The sequence below is a fragment of the Sebastes fasciatus genome, chromosome 1 (assembly GCF_043250625.1).
Source record: "Sebastes fasciatus isolate fSebFas1 chromosome 1, fSebFas1.pri, whole genome shotgun sequence".
Lineage (NCBI taxonomy): Eukaryota > Metazoa > Chordata > Actinopteri > Perciformes > Sebastidae > Sebastes > Sebastes fasciatus.
The window spans coordinates 6,864,507-6,884,762 of NC_133795.1; the positions used below are offsets into that span (position 1 = coordinate 6,864,507).

Here is a 20,256-nt window from a genome sequence, read left to right on the forward strand (position 1 = left end):
GGGTTGCTGTTCATATATTTAATTTGGGATGTAAATAAATCAGTTTATATATTATATTATATTATCATTCTATGATATATGAGTTGTTAGAGGAGAAGTGATAAAGGGGTAGGAAAATATAAGTTTTACTTCTACCTACTCCTTTTCAGACACTATTACTCTTGTTTTGTTTGTTATTATTTTGTATCTGTTTTTATTTATTTTATGTTTGAAATAAAGTCTTTCATTCATTCATGATGCACATGCCCTTCAAAACCTACAGAGTGAATAAATTCCCCCCCTCTAGTGATGCTCCAACTCTCTCCCACTCCCTCAGCAGTGTGTACAGTGCATAAAATAACTGGGATACAAAAATAGCCGGCTTGGGTTTAGCAGCAATGACAAAAACGTAGCTTTCCTTTTGTGTCAATTGAGACAGGCGCTCAAGCACCAATAGGCGTGGGAGGAGGTGGCATATGCTAATGAAGGGACAAATGTCCACTGACCGTGACCTTGAGAGACACAGTATAAAGGAAGGCAACATCTCAGCACGCTGTCATTTCGTTGTGGTCGTCCTGAGGTCAGTTGGAGAACTTTTTGTTTGGGTAGGTTGCACATTTTTACGCACGAGTTGGCTGCACTTTAAAGCTTCTTTTAGAGTCATTATTTTAAGTTCAATCAGTTTAGTGAGACTGTTTACATCTGCTGGCACGTGTTAGTTAATGCCTGTAGGTTTCTTTATTTTTATTCTCACTTGGTGATAGTGGATTTGCGCTCTTTACGCACAGTGTTTCTCATGGAAGGCTGATGTAACTAAACAGCTGTAAAGAAGTAGTGTTCCATGTCATCTCTTCTTTTTTTTGGGCTCCAAATTTTCTTTCCTTTTGCTTTGAGTTTTGACTTCTCTGTGTTCATTTTTCCTACCTGTTATTTCGTTGTGATCGTCCTGAGGTCAGTTGGAGAACTTTTCTCACTTGGTGGTAGTGGATTTGCGCTCTTTACGCACAGTGTTTGCACTCTTTACGAACAGTGTTTGCACTCTTTACGCACAGTGTTTGCACTCTTTACGAACAGTGTTTGCGCTCTTTACGCACAGTGTTTCCATGGAAGGCTGAAGTAACTAAACAGCTGTAAAGAAGTAGTGTTCCATGTCATCGCTTCTTTTTTTTGGCTCCAAATTTTCTTTCCTTTTGCTTTGAGTTTTGACTTCTCTGTGTTCATTTTCCTACCTTTTTCTCCCCTGCTGCGTTCACCACACTTCATCATATAAAACATGGTAGCCATTGGTTTTTACCACAGCTTTAACAACCACTATCTAATTTTCCAGTTGGTTGTGATGTTTTTACCTTTTTGCTTGGAGAACTTTGGTGCCTTTTATTTGGGTAGGTTGCGCATTTTACGCACAGGTTGGGTGCACTTTAAAGCGTATTTTAGAGTCATAATTTTAAGTTAAATCAGTTTAGTGAGACTGTTTACATTTGCTGGCACGTGTCAGTTAACGCCTGTAGGTTTCTATGTTTTTATTCTCACTTGGTGATAGTGGATTTGCGCTCTTTACGCACAGTGTTTCCATGGAAGGCTGAAGTAAGCTGTAAAGAAGAAGAAGTGACTCTAACGCAAAGCTTTGTTTTTTCTCACCAAAGGACTTCCTCTCGTCCTCCTCCTCTTGTCTCTCTGGTCTCTCCTGGTTTTGGAGCCGGTGAGCAGCTGCCACCATGTCTCGCGCTTTCTCGGACCTCGGAGAGGCTGCACAGTTTTTACGCAAATCCGACATGGAGATGATTAAGGCGCTCACAATCGCCTTTGACGGTAAGCCTTAATAAGGAGAGTTCAAAGAAACTTTATAGGGCAAATCACATTAAAAATATTCATGTAATAAATTAATTCAGTTTTTGATTCAATGTTAAATTCATGTGTGTTTTTAAATAAGGCAGAAAATCATCCGATGGTGGGAGATTCTTCTCTGTCATTTCAGGGAAAGAATGAATTAACTGTCTGGAAACATGGCAACAATATGTATTAATTTTACTTTATTAAACAAATGAAATAATATTACTGAACTGTGGTTTTTTTTGTAATGAAAATGTTACAATTTATCACTATTTTATTGTAAACTTGTTTTTTGAAAGGTGCTATATAAGTAATTTATATACTTTAAATTAATTCTACAATGAAACACTTGATGTTGAGGTGAGTATTTTTGCCGCATTGACTAATTTGTGTAACTTTTATTTGTGATGATTCTTTTAACCAGTTTTATTTTTTTAATAGTCTGTGCCACTATTTGTATAATTCTCATCATCCTCCATCTCAATGCATCCCCTCTGTGTTGTTCTCAGGTAAGAAGCGAGCCTGGATCCCCGATGAGAAAGAAGCGTACATTGAGATTGAGATCAAGGAGCGCAGCGGTGACAAAGTCATCGTTGACACCAAAGATGGGAGGGTGAGTGATAATTCATCTATAAGCACTGATGAATGAAAACACTATGGTTTCCCTTCCTCATGTCTACCTGCTTCCGTCCCTTCAGACCCTGACCGTGAAAGACTGCGACATCCAGCAGATGAACCCTCCTAAGTATGACATGATCGAAGACATGGCCATGCTGACACACCTCAACGAGGCGTCTGTGCTGTGCAACCTGCGCAGACGCTACGCTGCCTGGATGATCTATGTGAGTATCCCATTATGGGCCAGTGGTTCCTTCCTCTTTCCAATGATTCCATGTTCCCTTAAGAGGCTTCATTATACAGATTAAATTACAACTGCAAACTGGAGCAATGTCAACCTGTCAGTAACAGAACTGGCCTTTTTTGGCTTTAGGTGATGTACCAAGGTCGAGTTCTTACGGCAGCGGCCCGAGGTCCGAATCCGATCAGTAGCAGAACTGGCCATTTTTGGCTTTAGGTGATATACCGAGGTCGAGTTCTTACGGCTGCGGCCCGAGGTTTGAATCCGATCAGTAGCAGAACTGGCCATTTTTGGCTTTAGGTGATATACCGAGGTCGAGTTCTTACGGCTGCGGCCCGAGGTTTGAATCCAATCAGTAGCAGAACTGGCCTTTTTTGGCTTTAGGTGATGTACCGAGGTCGAGTCCTTACAGCAGTGGCCCGAGGTTCGAATCCGATCAGTAGCGAAACTGGCCTTGTTTGGCTTTAGGTGATGTACCGAGGTCGAGTCCTTACTGCAGCAGCCCGAGGTTCGAATCCGACCAGCGTCCCGATGCTGCATTTCGTCCCCTCTCTCTTTCACCCTTTTCCTGTCTCTCCTCAGCTGCTCTATCCAATAAAAAGTCCAAAAATAATAAAAAAAAAGTCATAGTACAGTATGTCAAAAGAATAAATAAATAAAACATGTCCTGTCCTGTTTCCTCAGACCTACTCCGGGCTCTTCTGTGTGACGGTGAATCCATACAAGTGGCTGCCCGTCTACAGTGCCCCTGTGGTCGCCGCCTACAAAGGCAAACGCCGCTCTGAGGCGCCTCCGCACATCTACTCCATCGCAGACAATGCCTATAATGACATGCTGCGCAGTGAGTGCACACTAAGATATTATAACAACATACATAAGCACATGTGCAAAAATGTAAACACTCTTCAGTCATGTATGTTACAGGCCTTGTGTCATTTTCTCCTCCTCAGATCGGGAGAACCAGTCCATGCTCATCACGTAAGTTTCAACTGCTTCACATGATTATATTTCTTTGTCTTGTCACAAATTAGAGAAGAAACAGAGAGCTTGTAACTACATGTAGAGCGTCCACACACAGCCACTTTAAAGATATTTTTTCCTTCAAAGTTTTTGTTTTTTTACTGAAATTTATTCTTCTTTTTTGTCTTTTTCTGTTTTTGTAACATGCAGTGCAATTATTTTGATTTACTCTACCTTTACCTTTTAGTTTTGTGAACAGTTTTTGCCTGTTGTTTGTACACTTTGTTATTTGTTCACACTCCTATAGCGGAGAATCCGGTGCTGGCAAAACTGTCAACACGAAACGTGTCATTCAGTATTTTGCCATTGTGGCAGCACTTGGGGATTCAACTGCCAAAAAAGGAGTAAGGCTGATGTGGCAGCATTTTTTTGTTTCCCAGCTTCTTTTTTTTTTGCTGTATTTTATTTTTGTTTTCCTCATTTTTTAATTTTTTGGTCCCAGGAATCCTTCAGTGTATCCCCTTTAAACCGTGTCCATACATTTTCCTCACAATGTGAGAACTGATTACATTCATGCCTGAGTCTTTACCCTCATGTGTTGCCCTTTACAGCCACTTTACTCTTTCTTATTGATTTTTAACTATTTTTCTTTTTCCCCTTTCCATGTCATCTCTTCTTTTTTTTGGCTCCCAATTTTCATTTTTTTTGCTTTGAGTTTTGACTTTTCTGTGTTCATTTTTCCTACCTTTTTCTCCCCTGCTGCGTTCACCACACTTCATCATATAAAACAAGGTGGCCATTGGTTTTTACCACTGCTTTAACAACCACTATCTAATTTTCCAGTTGGTTGTGATGTTTCCCTTTTTGCTTGTGAACGCATCATTCAGTCACGCTTCATATGATAAGACACTCACAGGCTTCTCACCTTATTCTTTTGCAGCAAGGCCCTGCCACTAAAACAGGGGTGAGTTCAAGCTGTAGAAAAAAAAAATACGCAGCTACATTATGTTTAACAAAATTAAATGTAAATTGTAAAAAATTAAATAATATAACTGGGCATTTTCCTTCCCAGGGGACTCTGGAGGATCAGATCATTGAGGCGAACCCGGCCATGGAGGCGTTTGGTAATGCCAAAACGCTAAGAAACGACAACTCATCCCGCTTTGTGAGTAAACGCCTGTGTATATAGTATACAGTATATACATTCAAATGGGTTTGGTTTAATCCTGCTATATGCTGGTTGTTTTTTGGAGCATTTAAAAGATATTTTTCCAACAGGGCAAGTTCATCCGGATCCACTTTGGACATACTGGCAAACTAGCCTCGGCTGATGTTGATATATGTGAGTTAACGGTCAAACGTATTCATCGTGTCTTTCTCTTCTCGTTCCACGTCTATTACGAACATCTCTCCTTTCTGTCCTTCAGATCTTCTGGAAAAATCCAGAGTGATATTCCAGCAGCCCGGTGAGAGGAGCTACCACATCTACTACCAGATCATGTCGCAGAAGAAACCTGAACTGTTAGGTTAGTCACTCTGGCTGCTCTGAGATATATTTCATTACGTACTGCTTGCAGGACTGCGACGTGATCCTGTAAACTCTCTGTTCCAGACATGCTGCTGGTGTCCTCCAACCCGTACGACTACCACTTCTGCTCCCAGGGCGTGATCACCGTGGAGAACATGGACGACCAACAGGAGCTGATGCTCACTGACGTATGAGCTTTTTATTTTTGTCCACGTGGAAAGAGTAGATTTGTGAAAGTTGTGTGAGATTACTCACCTTTGCTTCTTTACAGCACGCCATGGACATCCTCGGCTTCCAGGTCGATGAGAAGTACGGCTGCTATAAAATAGTCGGAGCCATCATGCACTTCGGCAACATGAAATTCAAGCTGAGGCAGCGCGAGGAGCAGGCGGAGGCCGACGGCACTGAAAGTAAGAGCCATCAAACGAGACGTCTGGCACACAAACAATTTGATATAAAAGCAAGTGTGTGATTGTTTGTGTCCTGTTTTTGGTCATCAGGTGCAGACAAGGCCTCATACCTGATGGGCGTCAGTTCAGCTGACCTCATCAAGGGCCTCCTGCACCCGAGGGTGAAGGTGGGGAACGAGTATGTGGTGAAGGGACAGAACGTCGAACAGGTGAGGAGATGCAACATCTGACATTTCATTATTTTCTGTAATATGAAGTGGGAAAATGAGGCACAACATATCGAACATATAAAAGCAGAACTGTGGAACGAAATGTACTTTACAGGGTAGAAAAAATCAGCTTCACTTGATTCTGCAGGACGACTAGTATGCTGATGAGGGACGGCTTCTTAATCCTCAGTCGATCAATACGCTCGCCACTCCACACACACTGCAATCTGGTATCTAGGCAACAGAGGCTATTCATGTGAATGACAGCTGTATTCCTCCTGTGTGTGTGTGTGTGGGTGCTGTAGGTTAACTACGCCGTCGGCGCTCTGGCCAAAGTCACGTATGACCGCATGTTCAAATGGCTTGTGGGACGCATCAACCGCACCCTGTACACGTCTTTGCCCCGCCAGTACTTCATAGGGGTCCTGGACATCGCCGGCTTTGAGATCTTTGAGGTAAGTTGATCAAATACTACAATTATTTTTTCAGAGATTAGAATAATATTTATTAAGAGCTCTTATCATCTGTTTCTACGGCCATTTTTTGGGGTTTCAACAAGTGCTCTGTTTGTTCCACATCCTCTCCGATTGTGATGAATAGGCCTACTGCTGCGTGTTTTTCCACGCTGTTCACTTCTAACGTTTGTTCCTCTTAACACCTGTTCCTCTCTCATCGCAGCTCAACAGCTTTGAGCAGCTGTGCATCAACTTCACAAACGAGAAGCTGCAACAGTTTTTCAACCACCACATGTTCATCCTGGAGCAGGAGGAGTACAAGAGGGAGGGCATCGACTGGGTCTTCATCGACTTCGGGCTGGACCTTCAAGCTTGCATCGATCTCATCGAGAAGGTAAAGAAAGCGTTTTATCCGCGATAAAGGATGAGTTTCATAGAGACGTATATGTGACACTCTGCTCTTCCTCCAGCCGCTGGGCATCATGTCCATCCTTGAAGAGGAGTGCATGTTCCCGAAGGCCACAGACTTAAGCTTTAAAGCCAAGATGTATGATAATCACATCGGCAAGTCGCCTAACTTCCAAAAGCCGCGGCCGGACAAGAAGCGCAAGTACGAGGCCCATTTTGAGCTGATGCACTACGCCGGAGTGGTAAGTGTGATCTCACTGAAGTCTTACAACATTCATTTTCACATACACAACTCAATAATATGGGTGTCCCTGCTGTTTTACAGGTACCGTATAACATTATTGGCTGGCTGGACAAAAATAAAGACCCACTGAACGAGACGGTGGTGGGGGTTTTCCGGAAGTCCGCCAACAAGCTGCTAGCTTCTCTGTACGAGAATTATGTCACCTCAGACACAGGTACAGTAAACAGGACTCTGACAGAAGACAATAGGGGGACACCTTGAGGAGGGCAAATGAATGACTCTGCTAATTACCTCGCAGTGACTGAGCACAAGGCCGGCACCAAGGAAAAGAGGAAGAAGGCGGCCTCTTTCCAGACCGTGTCTCAGCTTCACAAGGTGAGACTGACACCTTACTGATGCACATGAATGCATGACAGATGTTATTCCATTCAATGTTTTGTGTGGCGCCAGAAATTGTGGGCGTCATTGGACATCTGGGACGGAGGCAGTTAAGACTTGCAGTGATGTTTAGGGCAATGATCACATGAACATCACTTTAAGTCTGTGCTGGCTCCTCTCTCCTTTACATCAAGGACTTGACGTCTGAGGAACACAAAGTCCTGCAGAATAAAACATTTTACATGAATATTTTGTTTTGTTGGAATAGTCAAGGTTTTATTATTTACTCATTTAACTTGCGATGTTTCTCATCTCCTACAGGAAAACCTGAACAAACTGATGACCAACCTCCGCAGCACCCAGCCTCACTTTGTCCGCTGCCTCATCCCTAATGACACCAAGACTCCAGGTAACACAGGGCACACTCATCGCATATCATCAAGAGCTAAACAAATGTGACTTCTATAGGCTCATGTTTGAAACTTGTTCTGCGCAGGGATCATGGACGCGTTCATGGTGCTGCACCAGCTGCGCTGCAACGGCGTGCTGGAAGGCATCAGGATTTGCAGAAAAGGTTTTCCCAACCGCATCCTCTACGCTGAATTCAAACAGCGGTACGGATGACACTCATGGATGATCACTTTTAAATATCATGGCGTGGACTCTGAGACGCAGCGATAATCTGTCCTAAAACACACTTCTTTTTTTAATTCATTCAGCTACCGCATCCTGCAACCACACGCCATCCCAGAAGATACGTTCATGGACAGCAGGAAAGCTTCAGAGAGGCTGCTGGCCTCCCTGGATATCGACCACCAGCAGTACAGATTTGGCCACACAAAGGTAGGAAGTAGCAGGTTGTGTAAAGCCAACCCGGTATCACGCCAAAGCGTGTAACAGACCCGCCTGTCCACAAGAGGATAGAGCGTCAGAGTCACGTTTTGCCTCACCGAGGCGTGAATATTACACATATATAAGAAGGTGCAGTAGACTACCAGCAGGGGGCAACAAAACCACTTAGTTGGGTTTAGGAAAAAACTTCATGGTTGGCCTTAAAATAAGTACGGAAACTAAGTAAAATACATACGGAAACAACGTAACATCAGTATGGAAAACATTTCACACACGTCATTAAAAAACACGTCACAAACGTAACTTACAAAACAAAACAACGGTCTCCTGGTTGAAAGTCCTGTGTTTGTTGGACCCATCCACCTCCTCTCCCACCCGCAGTAAGCAGTCTTTCTCCCTTTTTATTCTCCGTCGCTAGCTCTGAGAGTAGCATAATCACGCGGATGCATTTATATTGCAGCAGTGGTGGAAGAAGTACCTGAAAGCCACATTTGAGTAAAAGTACATATCTAACCAGAAAATGACTTTAGTAGAATTTAAAGTCACATATTAGAATATTACTTGAGTAAAAGTCTTAAAGTATCTGATCTGATATTTTCTGTGCTCAAGTATCAAAAGTAATTTTCTGATATTAAATGTACGTAAGTATTGAAAGTAAAAGTACAAGTAAATGCTGTTAATAAAAAAGCAAGCAACTCAGAATTTTTTGATTTTAGAAGTTGATTCCTCTTAACATGTACACCACCTTAAAAATGGAGACAACATTACACAAAACAAAGTCAAAGGTCTTCACAACTTAAAGGATTTAAAGAACAAAATCCATTTTTTCCTTCCCTCGTAGTCGCATGTAGCGCGATCTGACACGCAGTCTGCCTGGACTTGAGCGGAAATCAAAACTTAACTATGTCTTTTAGAGCACTTTGTTGGCACTTGTCCATCACGTGACTGATCTAACTTGTGAGCTCGGACCACTGATTCACCAAACCTGCTCGCTAACGAGTGACGAAGATGCATAGTGGAAATGTATCACAGTAAAAGTACACATTTAATTTAGGAAATGTAGTTGTATAAAAAACTCAAGTAAAGTACAGATACTCCCAAAAAATACTTAAGTACTGTAATGAAGTGTTATTACTTTTTACATTACACCATTGCATTGCAGTCAGTACAGACTACATGGTGTACTAATGACACGCCAAAAGAAAGAATGGCGTTCGTATGAGCTATGAATAGCAAAATAATCAGCGAAAAAAAGCAAAATTTAAAATTATTTAAAAACTGGAAAGTGTGAAGGTTTTTTCTTTTTTTTAATGAGCATATGATAATAAATTAAAAAATATATATTTTTTAAATGTTTGTGATTGATTCTCAGTTTTCATGGTTTCATTATGTTATTTTATTTGGTTAGGTGTTTTTAATTTAAAAAAAAAAAAGATAGTGATGTCAAATCCTTAATGCTTGTGTCATTTTATCCCCCCGGCGTCTTGTTCTTCATGCAGGTGTTCTTCAAGGCCGGCCTGCTGGGTCACCTCGAGCAACTGAGGGACGAGCGTCTGGCCAAAGTCCTGACGCTGCTGCAGGCCGCCGCCCGAGGACGATTAATGAGGAGGGAGTTTAACAAGTTCTCAATAATGAAGTAAGAAGACCGAAGAATTTAGTCGACCAAATCTTTTTTTAATGAACCTGAATGAATATAAAATGTAGGAAAGCTGTAGCTCACAAGAAGGTGAAGACATAAGTCCAAAAGTCCTCCCCCGAACAGTTGCTTTTCTGAACAGGTTCAATAGAAACACAATCAGCCGCGAGCCGCTCAGCCTGTGATACACTATACCTTAGTGTTCACTCCCTCGCTCTAGTATGTGTGGCATGCAAGGGCAGTGTTCTCGGCGTGTGTGAGTCGTGTGCTTGCCCTTGTATGGTTACCAGGCATGTGTGTGGCCCCTACTGTTAATAAGGGGCCCCATCACACACACACACACACACACACACACACATACACATACACACACCCCTCTCGCAGGTCTCCGTCCATTCTCTCCTCTCTAAATTAAACAATGCTGACGGTGTCCTCGGAGCCAGGTGGCGACATGTGTCAAGTGGCAGCTGCTCGTGCCCTCCCTAAAAATACAACCCCCGGCCCCCTCCCTGGATGCCCGATGGCCCCTGGCCCCTTTTGTCCGCGGCGCCTGTACTTCTAAGTGAGTGCATTGATGGGATGTGTGGCGGGTGACGGAGGATTAAAGGCGGCCGTTGGACACAGGGCTTTAGTTTCTAAATAAACACAGACGTTCACCTTTTGAGTGGCACCCGGCATGGAGTCATGTCAAGAATGCAATCAGCTCCCCCCCCCCACACACACACACACCGACCTCCCAACCACCGCAGCGTGTGCACGCTCACTCAAACTCACCCTCTAAACACTGACAGCGAGTCCTTGACCGGGGGGCTCCGGGTCCATATTTAGGGCTGCGAGACGCCATTCTGCTGAGACTAAATCAATCTGCTAACCCGGTTTGGTCACAACATGAAACATCAAAAGCAGCGTTAGGTGTATGATTTCATTTTACATCCCTCACTGTGTATGATTAGATACTAGAGAGTGTGATAGCAGCGGGACTAGTGCCAAAATAAGCAACTAAATAAATAAACGGGGAACTCCAGGATGAATCTTTTTGACCTTCTTCTATTAACTTGATCTGAACTTCACTTCTACTGGTTTCAACCATCAATACCACCAGCAGTCATCCTCCAAATATGCGCATTTATATTTAGTTATTTTAACATTACAAATTATAAGTTTTACAATATTTTTCCATATAATTGAACTGTAAATGTTTAGATCATTTAATCGAGTTTGCATTTGTACTATTAGAGGCAGAAACTACATGTTTCAACCATTTATCCAAACTTTTAGCTAACTACTAGTTCAACTGTTTATCTATTAGCTAACTACTTAAAGCTGTGCTTTTTGTTAACTGTGGCTCTGATTTTATTTATCCTATTTTAACGCATGTTTTTCTTCTTTTGGTTTAAATTGTTTTAACGTTCTATTATGATTGTTTTACCCTTTATGTGAATCACTTTGAGATTTTGCTGTACTTAAAGAGTGTTATATACATTTAATTCATTATTATTATTATTATTATATATAAAATATTATATATAAAAAAATTAAATAAAAATAACGGATAAATAGTTGAACTAGTTATTATTATTAATAACTAGTTCAACTATTTATCCGTTATTTTTTATTTAACTTTTTTTATATATAATATTTTTTAGATTTCAACTGTTTATTTATTACTTTTAGCTATTTTCAACCATTTATCCAGTACGTTTAGTTAACCATTTAGACCTTTCTGCTCGCTTGTTAACTACTTTTCACACGCTCTCAATACCAGACTGCGGTGTTCAAGTGTTTCAGCTGACTCAATATATATACTTCAATCAAATCCTTTTATTATTATTTATTGGAGCTACTCCTTAATATTTCCACATACCCCCTGATAATTGCAGAAGTAAGATAGGATAAGATAAGATAAGATAAGATGAACCTTTATTAATCCCCAGAGGGAAATTCGTGTGTCAAAGCAGCAAGAGTATCCCAAGTATCCCTTGGAGCAGAACTATACCTGATTGGGAATCACTGGTCTCTGTGACATTTTTGTTTTTATCCTGACAAGAAACATTTTAGTGTTTGAAAAATCCTCACTCTTCGTCTTGCTTTCAGGGAGGCTCTGATGATCATCCAGTGGAACATCCGGGCCTTCAACGCCGTCAAGCACTGGCCCTGGATGAAGCTCTTCTTCAAAATCAAGCCTCTGCTGAAAAGCGCCGCCACCGAGAAAGAGCTGGCCGCTCTGAATGACGAGTTGGCCAAGCTGAAGGAGGCTCTGGAAAAATCTGAGCTCAAGCGCAAAGAGCTGGAGGAGAGGCAGGTCAGCCTGGTCCAAGAGAAGAATGATCTCTCTCTACAGCTGCAGGCAGTAAGTGGCTCTCATCATCGTGTATTCACACATTCAGCTTTTGGAGAAAACAGTGTGAATGCACTGAACGCATATTCTTTCTCCCCTGTAGGAGCAGGACAATCTTGCAGATGCCGAGGACCGCTGTGAGCTGCTCATCAAAACGAAGATCCAGCTGGAGGCCAAACTGAAAGAACTCATGGAGAGGCTGGAGGACGAAGAGGAGATGAGCTCTAATCTGCTCGCCAAGAAGCGCAAGCTGGAAGACGAGTGCGCTGAGCTGAAGAGAGACATCGACGATCTGGAGATCACTCTGGCTAAAGTGGAAAAGGAGAAACATGCCACTGAGAACAAGGTGAGGAAACAGAGTGAGCTGCCTACAGAGGGCGCTAAGAGGCAACAGAATGATCCACGGCACATTCAGTAGGCTTGAGGGGGAAATAAAAAAATATATGTGTTAAAACATTTTCTTCTTCTGACTCGCAGGTGAAGAACCTGATTGAGGAAATGTCAGTTCTGGATGAAACCATCCTGAAGTTGACCAAAGAGAAGAAAGCTCTTCAGGAAGCTCACCAGCAGACTCTGGACGACCTGCAGGCGGAGGAAGACAAAGTCAACACTCTGACCAAAGCCAAGGCGAAGCTGGAGCAACAAGTCGATGATGTGAGTGTATTTATCACATAAAACAGTGGTTCCCAAACTATTTTCCTTACAGTCCCCCTACTTATGCCCAACTTTCTTTAATAAATAAAACTTGTTAATCACGTCAACATAAATAAAGGGACATCTTGACGGATTTGCCAAGTGAATGCAGATACATAATATGATCTTTTTTTTGTCACGACTTAATTAATTTACTATAATAGTGTTGGAGCCAAAATAGATTTTTTGGTATTGTGGTTAAATAAATGTAACTTATGGCTAAAACGCCCCGTTTAACACAGGTGCATCAAGCAGGAGAGCAAATTGTTTTTTTGACTGCATTGAAAATGTTGTTTCTGAAAGGCTAAACACCAACAAATATGGATTGAAACTAGGGCGGTCAATCGATTAAAATATTCAATCGCGATTAATCGCAAATTAATCACACATTTTTTTATCCGTTCAGAATGTACCCAAAAGGGAGATTTGTCAACTATTTAATACTCTTATCAACATGGGAGTGGACAAATATAATGCTTTATGCAAACGTATGTATATTATTACTGGAAATCAACCAACAACTCAAAATAATGACAAATATTGTCCAGAAACCATCACAGGTACTGCATTTGAAGCCTGCAAAATGAAGCCCAACAGGCAGCAACAGCTGTCAGTGTGTCAGTGTGCTGACTTGACTATGACTTGCCCCAAACTACATGTGATTATCATAAAGTAGACATGTCCATAAAGGGGACACTCGTGGGTACCCATAGAACCCATTTTCATTCACATATCTTGAGGTCTGAGGTCAAGGGAACCATTTGAAAATGGCCATATAATTACATGGTTGATACCAATGGATTCTTTAGGTTTTGTAGTTTCATATGATACGAGTATCTTCACTCTAGCTTTAAAACTGAGCCTGCTACAACCTACAAATCGCAAGTTGCGTTAATGCGTTATTATCACATTACCTTTGACAGCCCTGGTATAAATTATTCGGTAAATGTGTTATTATGATTTTTAGTTATACATGAGCAAATCCAATTTTGACAACCTCAGAGCAGACAAATTCTGGCACACCCTCTGTGATCTTTGGCGCCCCTTTAAGGGGGGCCCGGACCCCAGGTTGGGAACCACTGGCCTAAAATAAGCACAGGTGGTCATCATCATCATATATATAATATGTAACATTTTTCAACTCTCCTACTGTGAATCAGCTGGAGGGATCACTAGAACAAGAGAAGAAGCTGCGTATGGACCTGGAACGGATCAGACGTAAGCTGGAGGGAGATCTGAAACTCTCCTTGGAGTCGGTTATGGACTTGGAGAACGACAAGCAGCAACTCGAAGAGAGGCTGAAAAAGTGAGAGTTTTCATATATTCACAGAAAAACATGATCTTGCTATTAAGAAGTAATGATTAACAATGATTCCCAAATATTTTCTACCAGGAAAGACTTTGAAATGAACGCGATCAGCTCAAGGATTGAAGACGAGCAATCCTTGGTCAATCAGCTCCAGAAGAAGATAAAGGAGCTACAGGTGGAAACTAGTCTCTTCACCTCTAATAGAGCAGATATGCAAACACGATTTTGACAAAATAACTGACCATTGCTTTCCTCCAGGCTCGAACAGAGGAGCTGGAGGAGGAGCTGGAGGCCGACCGGGCTTGTAGGGCCAAAGTGGAGAAGCAGCGCGGCGATGTGGCTCGTGAGCTGGAAGAGCTGAGCGAGCGCCTGGAGGAGGCCGGCGGGGCCACCTCGGCCCAGATCGAGATGAACAAGAAGAGAGAGTCGGATTTTCTGAAGATGCGTCGAGACCTGGAGGAAGCCATGCTGCACCACGAGGCCACGACGGCGACCCTGCGGAAGAAGCACGCAGACAGCGTCGCGGAGCTGAGCGAGCAGATCGACAGCCTGCAGCGAGTCAAGCAGAAGCTGGAGAAGGAGAGGTGCGAGGCCAAGATGGAGGTCGATGATCTGGCCTCTACTGTGGAGACGCTCTCCAAGGGCAAGGTAGATAGAAAAAAGAGGATAGACACACTGAAAGGTTTAAAGTAGTATGGGACCAAACTAGATCAACTCTCTTGTCTGCAGGCCACTTCAGAGAAGATGTGTCGCCTGTATGAAGACCAGATGAACGAAGCTAAAGCCAAGGTGGAAGAGCTCCAGAGGCAGCTCAACGACACCAACACCCAAAAAGCCCGTGCTCTGGCTGAGAGTGGTAAGAAGCTTTCATTTTATCATAAATCTCACAAACAGATTTCACACACTGGTTAGTAACACATGGGCCTTTTTTCTCCTCCGTGTAGCTGAGGTGGGCAGGAAGCTTGAAGAGCGTGAATCCATGGTCTCCCAGCTCCAGCGTGCCAAAACCTCCTTCAGCCAGAGTGTCGAGGAGCTCAAGAAACAGCTGGAAGAGGAGAATAAGGTCAGCTCCATATCACTGCATCAGTCAGTGGTGGTTATTTTGCAAAACTGGTAACTACCTCTGCAGAAATTCCTCCACTTCGACTAACTGCTCTCTACCATCATGATTGGTCTCTTAAGGCTAAGAGCGCCCTGGCCCATGCGCTGCAGTCATCTCGCCACGACTGCGACCTTCTGAGAGAGCAGTACGACGAGGAGCAAGAGGCCAAGGGCGAGATGCAGAGAGGTCTGTCCAAGGCCAACGCTGAGGTGGCTCAGTGGAGGACTAAGTATGAAACTGACGCCATCCAGAGGACTGAGGAGCTGGAGGAAGCCAAGTGAGCGAGTTTTTTAATTGGAGTATTCAGATGGTACACAATGATCGTTTGAATGCATGAGCGCCAAATGTGTTTGTGCCTCTCGTTAGGAAGAAGCTGGTCACGCGTCTGCAGGACGCTGAAGAGTCAGTGGAGGCTTCCAACGCCAAGTGCTCGTCTCTGGAGAAGACTAAACATCGGCTCCAGACAGAGATCGAGGACCTTGTCATTGATCTGGAGCGCGCCAACGCTGCAGCTGCTGCCCTGGACAAGAAGCAGCGCAACTTTGACAAGGTATTAGCGGATGATGGCAACTATTACAGAGGATTGTTTTTTCTGTCCTCGAGGGAAACCGCCATGAGGAATAATTGTTCATTTGTGCATCTGTCTTATTACCTGGTGACTAGGTAGGATTGCGATCTGGCGCCATGTACAACAAGTCCAACTCATGACTTTTGCTCTACTGCAAAAATGTGTCTTATTAGCAGCATTTTGAAGTATCGCATTAGAAAAGCTGTATGGAAAGTGCAAAATTTGATAAAACTTCAATTGCGAAAAAAAAAAGTTGTCATGTTCGCTTGAGGTAGTTTTTGCCTTTGTCAAAAAAGAGTTGATGCACTAAATGGATTATGGAAACACCTTTGCTGAATAGGTTCTGACATAGCAAACATGTAACTCACATGACTGTTCAGCAGATGTTGGCATCTTCTCAGATATTCCCACAGCTTGCGAATGCTTGTCTTTGTCTCCGGACAACATGAAACATGGCCACTACTAGCTGACATGAAAGAAAAATTAAAACTTGCACAATTGAAACAAATTCCTAAAGACCTCTCCATTTTTCTCTCGTCCATGGGTTAGATGGCCAAGCCGACTTGTTTTGTTTCCAGTTCGCAACCTCTACTTCTTCTACCCTGTTTACTGGCGGATTACAGCCATACGTAGCCTATAGCGCCAACTTCTGACCAAACTACGCTGTAGCCAAGATTATTCGCACCACCTAATTCGCATTTCTCTTTTCGCTTGACAATTGAATGGTAACACGGCTTCGGTTTCCTCCAGGTGTTGTCTGAGTGGAAACAGAAGTATGAAGAGTGCCAGATGGAGCTGGAGAGCTCTCAAAAAGAGGCTCGTGCCCTGAGCACGGAGCTCTTTAAACTGAAGAACAGCTATGAGGAGACCCTGGATCATCTGGAGGCCCTCAAGAGGGAGAACAAGAACCTCCAAGGTACCTGTCGTTGTATCTCATAATCATGAATACTTACTTTTACCTTGACTTTATATCAAATATAAACATTTTCTATCTCTACTCTCCCAGAGGAGATTTCTGACCTGACGGATCAAATCAGTCAGGGATCGAAGACCATCCATGAGCTGGAGAAATTGAAGAAGGGTCTGGACATGGAGAAAACCGAGATTCAAGCTGCCCTGGAGGAAGCTGAAGTAAGCAGTTTGCTGAGCTCACATCCTCATTTTTGCGGTCTGGGATATTTTGTTGACAAAGGTGACCTACAGAATATCCTCAAGCATTTTGTGTCTGTCCATCTCAGGGCGCTCTGGAGCACGAGGAAAGCAAAACCCTTCGCATCCAGCTGGAGCTCAACCAGATCAAGTCTGACGTTGACAGGAAGCTGGCGGAGAAGGATGAGGAAATTGACAACCTTCGGTGAGACCCATTGATTATTCTTTTTGTCCTTCTTTATAGCAGATCTGATTCTATCCCATCGACCACTACTGACTAACTATTTTCTCTCCATGATGCCCTTTCTACTCGTAGCCGTAACCACCAGAGAACACTGGAGTCCATGCAGGCCAACTTGGATGCCGAGGCCAAGTCTCGCAACGAGGCGGTGCGTCTGAGGAAGAAGATGGAGGGCGACCTGAATGAGATGGAGGTGCAGCTGAACCATGCCAACAGGCTGGCGTCAGAGTCCCAGAAACTCCTGAGAAACCTGCAGGTTCAGATCAAGGTGAGTCCATCTAGCAGCCGGTTGATGAACTTAACCTGATGTGTTGGATTCATTGTTAGCACATGGAACAAATTCCATCCACTGAGACCTTTTGCTTGTACACGATCTGTGACTCCAGGACATTCAGATGGAGCTGGATGAGACCGCTCACCGGAACGAGGAGCTGAAGGAGCAGGTGGCGGTGACGGAGCGCCGCAACAACCTGCTGGCTGCTGAGGTGGAGGAGCTGAGGGCTCTGCTGGAGCAGAACGACCGTGCACGCAAGTTAGCTGAACACGAGCTGCTGGAGGCCACCGAGAGAGTCAACCTGTTGCACTCTCAGGTAGGAAGAAGCATTTAAAACCACCCTGCAGCTCAGTCACGTCAAATAGATTTCACATAAATAAAGAGCTTATCAAATGATGGTCACTTAGTTTCAGTAGATAGGCATGAAAGAGGAATGGAAAAATCCCATTGGCTTTTTGTCGAGAGAACCCAGAGCGATGCTAACTTCCTGGTTGGCCTACAAAAATACGTCATCCCTGGAGCACTCTATTGAAAACCAGATAAACTGATATTTTAATCCTGAGGTTTAACTGTTTTGCTGCAGAACACTGGACTGATCAACCACAAGAAGAAGCTGGAGAACGATCTGTCCATGCTGTCAAACGAGGTGGACGACGCTGTGCAGGAGTGCCGCAATGCAGAGGAGAAGGCCAAAAAGGCCATCACTGATGTAAGATCTGGAATAAACTTAATATAAAGTGCATGATATAAGACATTTAAACTACAGAATAACTCAAAAATCGATCTACAGGGGGTTTGAGAGTGATCTTGTCGACCTTCTTCACTGTTTGTAATATTCTGTAATTTGATCTCTTCTTGCAGGCAGCCATGATGGCAGAGGAGCTGAAAAAGGAACAGGACACTAGCGCCCATCTGGAGAGGATGAAGAAGAACATGGAGCAGACCGTAAAGGATCTGCAGATGCGTCTGGACGAAGCTGAGCAGATCGCCCTCAAGGGCGGCAAGAAGCAGGTCCAGAAGCTGGAGGCCAGGGTGAGAGATGAGACAAATTAAATGCCTTTGTAGTCACTGTCCCACTTGATAATCCTTGTAATGGGTTTTGTTTGTAATGTAAAACCATTTTCTGGTCTGCTGGTAGGTCAAAGAACTGGAGAACGAAATGGAAGTAGAGCAAAAGAAGAGCCAAGAGTATCAGAAGGGAGTACGCAAGTATGAGAGGAGAATCAAAGAGCTCTCCTACCAGGTAAACCACCAGCGTGGCTGCACATATAAAGACATGCTGGGTTGTAAAATATGAATGCATGTTTTTAAGAGCTCTCTGTGCTTTCTGTGAAGGCTGAGGAAGACAAGAAGAACCTGATCCGCCTGCAGGACCTCATCGATAAGCTGCAGACGAAGGTGAAGAGTTACAAGAGGCAGGCTGAAGAAGCGGTGAGTATTATTGTATACTGTCAGTGATAAATTAACCTGAGCACTTCTTCAGTTCACTGTAACAGCTGATTAGCCTGTTGTCAGGCCATTAAATAGGCGTTATCAGTCGCTATAAGCCCCATAGATGTGGGTCAATAGGGGCCTACTACACTCACTAGCAGGTTTTATCGCCTATTCACATGGTAGATCACCGAAAGAAGGTATAAAAGAACACAACAGCGACATCTAGCGACCGTAGTAATTATGACAGGAGCAGAAGAGTAAATCAGGCGCTGTAGTGTAGACATTGTGAAACTCCATAAGCCAAATCACAATGTTTTTCCCTAAACTTAGCTGTTTTTGTTGCCTAAACCTAAATAAAGTTGTAGCTTTGTTGCCTATACCTAAGGAAGCCTTTTTCTTTGCGTTCAAAACATAACGTTTCATTCAGCTTTACGAGTTAGAAAGTGTTGCTTTTAAGTTTCACTTTCACAACATAAAGTCCATAAAGTCCATAAGGGGTGGAAGTTTTCACCGAGGAGACCGGAGTATGCATCCTGTGTGAAATCAACAATATGTAGTTGTCTTTGTGTTCATAGATATTTTGACCCAAAACACTATGTTTTCCCGTAAACTGAACTGGTTTTTTTTGCCTAAACCTAAAGAAGTTGTAGTTTTGTTGCCTAAACCTAAAGAAGCCTTTTTGTTTGTGTTCAAAACGTGACATTTCATTCAGTTTTACATGTGGAACGTGTTGCTTTTAAGTTTCATTTTCTCACTGTAGTAGGTCCCTAATGACCCACATCTAAGGGGCTTATATGTGACTGATAACGCCTATTTCATGCGTATACTACATATACTAAATGAGTTTCCTCCCCTCTCTGCAGGAGGAGCAGTCAAACACCAACCTCTCCAAGTCCAGGAAGCTCCAGCATGAGCTTGATGATGCAGGGGAGAGGGCTGATACGGCCGAATCGCAGGCCAACAAGCTGCGGGTCCGCACCCGTGACCAGGGCAGCAAGGCTAGTAAACTAAATACATTTCATATTCCAGTATGCGGCCCGAATTGTATGACCTTTAGAAGCATTTATTAAAATTAGCCCGCAGGCTTCATAACAAGAACTAATCTCAGAAAAGACTGGATGTAATCCTCTGTTGAAGATGACCTCACACAGCGCGCTCATGTGATCTCTGGTGTGGTCATGAGGTACTCTGTGTCGCTGTGTATGTGGTTGCTAATAAACACCCCTGTCTTGTGTATTTCAGCATGCTGAGTGATGCGAGGCTGAACGCCGGGTCCAAACATATCACAGCCAGCCAGCTGCAACAGCTGTGCTCGACTGTGACGACGCACCCAAATAAAGACTTCAAATATTTACATTAAATGTGACTGTTTTTTCTTTCGGTGTAAATTATGTGATAAA

The 20,256-nt window shown here is 43.3% G+C and overlaps 1 protein-coding gene across 2 annotated transcripts; it reads left to right on the plus strand.

The window, feature by feature from the left end:
• The first annotated feature begins 520 nt into the window (after positions 1-520).
• On the plus strand, positions 521-20,218 carry myh7ba (myosin, heavy chain 7B, cardiac muscle, beta a). 2 transcript variants are annotated; one of them, XM_074656631.1, is made up of 44 exons: positions 521-584; positions 1,623-1,788; positions 2,319-2,422; positions 2,508-2,651; positions 3,353-3,509; positions 3,619-3,646; positions 3,936-4,032; positions 4,569-4,592; positions 4,701-4,793; positions 4,907-4,970; positions 5,056-5,154; positions 5,241-5,344; positions 5,428-5,566; positions 5,657-5,775; positions 6,081-6,230; positions 6,454-6,624; positions 6,701-6,880; positions 6,964-7,096; positions 7,181-7,257; positions 7,582-7,669; positions 7,757-7,874; positions 7,980-8,103; positions 9,612-9,748; positions 11,843-12,098; positions 12,190-12,432; positions 12,564-12,740; positions 13,940-14,085; positions 14,173-14,263; positions 14,347-14,736; positions 14,818-14,944; positions 15,033-15,151; positions 15,271-15,467; positions 15,557-15,740; positions 16,509-16,674; positions 16,765-16,889; positions 16,997-17,112; positions 17,224-17,416; positions 17,535-17,738; positions 18,006-18,131; positions 18,284-18,454; positions 18,561-18,665; positions 18,758-18,853; positions 19,720-19,854; positions 20,099-20,218. In XM_074656631.1, exons 2-44 carry the CDS (start codon positions 1,695-1,697, stop codon positions 20,108-20,110), a joined length of 5,823 nt encoding a protein of 1,940 aa, XP_074512732.1. In that variant the 5' UTR covers positions 521-584; positions 1,623-1,694; the 3' UTR covers positions 20,111-20,218. The 2 variants fall into 2 exon arrangements, with proteins under 2 accessions (XP_074512732.1, XP_074512800.1); XM_074656699.1 differs by lacking the exons at positions 521-584; positions 1,623-1,788; positions 2,319-2,422; positions 2,508-2,651; positions 3,936-4,032 and having other exon boundaries at positions 3,422-3,509.
• The last annotated feature ends 38 nt before the right edge of the window (positions 20,219-20,256 follow it).